Here is a 2,475-nt window from a genome sequence, read left to right on the forward strand (position 1 = left end):
CTAAGCATCAGTTAACTTCTGCAAACAACAATTTGATTATTATTATTTTTTAAATAACGAACTAGATGCGCTCTTCACACAAACAGGTGCAATGTATTCACAAAAATGTACAATGATAAATATAAAACAGTTATTCTGACTCAAGAGAATAATAACAATTATTATTCGATTTCCATTTTTTGTACAATAATTGCCATGAGTTAAGGGGTTGGACTTCTCTTTTCCGCCTGAAGAGTATGATGACTTAGATCTCCTATTTCACTGTTATTGTATTCGTCGATATGTTGAGTTTTAAATGTCAAAAGATATAGCCTACGTTTCGCCCCGGGGGATATTGGTTTTCAAGTCTTTATCCAATTCAAAGGAGCGAAGCGCATCTTGTCTGCCAGCCTCTATTGGCCACCTTAGCCGTTTACCTATTTGTTTCTGATTTGTCTATTCGATTAAAGTTTTTCTCTGCATTTGGCCTAGTGTGTTGCAGAGAACTTCATCCTTTTCTGCTTTTGCCTTTGATTGCAAAACCACACCCTGACCACGTTTTTCTTCAGGTCCAGTTTCTCGGCTATCGCTGCAATCTTCTCTGACGAGGGCCTTGGCTGCACGGCGAAATATGCCTCTAAAGAGCGCTTCTCCGGAGCAGCGATGGAGGTACGTTTTCTCTTCTTGTCTCCTCCGTTGAAAATCTCCGGCTTTGTCATTTTCTCCCGCTGCGCCCTCTCTGCCTCCTCCAGCCACGCTTCCAGAATGGGTTTCAGGGCCACCATGTTATTATGAGACAAGGTGAGGGACTCGAACCGGCAAATCGTGCTCTGACTGAGGCAACCAACCCCGGGGATTTTAAGGTTCGCCAGGGCCGAGCCCACGTCCGCCTGCGTAACCCCCAGCTTGATCCGCCTCTGCTTGAACCGCTCTGCGAAGGACTCCAGCTCCCTGGGGTCTGGCTCTGAGTCCCCGCCGCCGCCCAGCGAGGTGTGCGAGCCCATGCTGTGGGGGTGCATGTTCATGGCCTGTTGGTGATGATGGTGGTGCTGCATGTGGTTGATGGCGGACATGTGGGCGTGCGGATGGGAGGCCGTGGAGCAGACGTCAGAGCCGGGCATTCCTCCCAGGGAGATGGACATGCCGGGGGTCAGGTGGTCCAGAAGGTCGCCATCCAGGCCCTGAGAGCCCTGGTGATGGGGGTGGTGGTGGTGGTGGTGCGAGGTGAGCACGGATGGGTGGTGGAGGTGGGCCGAGGACGAGGTGGGGGTACAGGTCATGCTGGTCATGGTGGTCATGGTGTGGTAGGTCGCGTCTGGCTTGTAAGGGTGGCTCTTTGCGATATCAACCGCCGCCAGCGCTTCTGCCCTCTGCAGTAAAGTCTCATCAAAGCCGGCGAAGATGTTGCCCTGCAGCTATGTGATGGAGAGGAGCAGGGGAAGCAGAGAGGAGACAGGTTATTAATGCTGCCCAAACAGGCACCACTCAGAGTTTAGGATAACTTTGGATAATGTTTTTTAAATGGAAATGCATTACCCACGAGGTTTGAAATGTTTACATTTTGTGGAAAGATTATAAATGACATTATCCACAATAAGTAATTGATCATCCACAATATCAAACTGTTAAGTTAATTTAATGTACCAATACGTGACTATAATACCAACTATTCATATGCCCAAATCATCCACTGCACCATCACATTTGATTATTCGTTAAAAATGATCTTCAATAATTTCTCTGCACCATGGAATGAGACGAATTTGACATGAGAGACTGACTGAATACATGATATTGACAATACGATATTGACAATACGTGATTTTCGTGTAATTACAAAGCATTTTTGCGAGTTGCTTCACCCAATGTCCCATTCTCCCCTACAATTTATATTGATTACTGCATTGTTGGGTTTAGAGCTAGCAAGAAAGGCATTTCACTGTACTTGTGCCCGTGACATTAAAACTTAAAACTTGAATTAAGGCTATACCTTTCATTCTTTTTTTTATTAATTATTTTATAATTATTCTTGATAATTGCATAATTTGAATGTGATGGTAACTCACCGAGTGAGTGGGCATGCATGCCCTCCGTATGGCCTCGGAGCTCGATTGCAGAGGCGTGTATTTCGGCTCGTGCAGTATGGGATGCATACTGAAAGGTTGTTTGCTGTTCATTGACATCATGATTGCAGAAGTTAGTGAGGGTCGTTTTCCGTCTTCCTCGTTTGGCTCCGTGTTGGTCCGTTGTCACTAGAAACGTCTCAGAATTAAACAAATTGATATAATTTTTGGTTGGTTGAGGGTGATGGTAGTGCTGGTAACGATGACAGGTTTAAACCTCCTGTCTGCTCCCCTGTAGGTCTCTCTCTATCCGGTCGGACCCCTCTGCTTTTGGCTCTAGTATGGATGCTACCTAGCAGCCACCTAAAATATAACGCTGTCTTAATGGCCCCGCCCCAACGGTGGGTCATCACCCCCTCCTTTCCCCATTGTC

At 46.4% G+C, this 2,475-nt stretch overlaps 1 protein-coding gene across 1 annotated transcript; it reads right to left on the reverse strand.

The window, feature by feature from the left end:
• Positions 1-467: 467 nt before the first annotated feature.
• Positions 468-2,165, reverse strand: LOC311136578 (brain-specific homeobox/POU domain protein 3-like; the record flags this gene model as incomplete). Its single annotated transcript, XM_084170765.1, has 2 exons — positions 468-1,394; positions 2,046-2,165. 2 exons carry the CDS (start codon positions 2,163-2,165, stop codon positions 468-470), a joined length of 1,047 nt encoding a protein of 348 aa, XP_084026891.1.
• Positions 2,166-2,475: the final 310 nt, after the last annotated feature.

This window comes from Coregonus lavaretus (assembly GCF_964263955.1).
Source record: "Coregonus lavaretus genome assembly, chromosome: 10".
Classification (NCBI taxonomy): Eukaryota; Metazoa; Chordata; class Actinopteri; order Salmoniformes; family Salmonidae; genus Coregonus; species Coregonus lavaretus.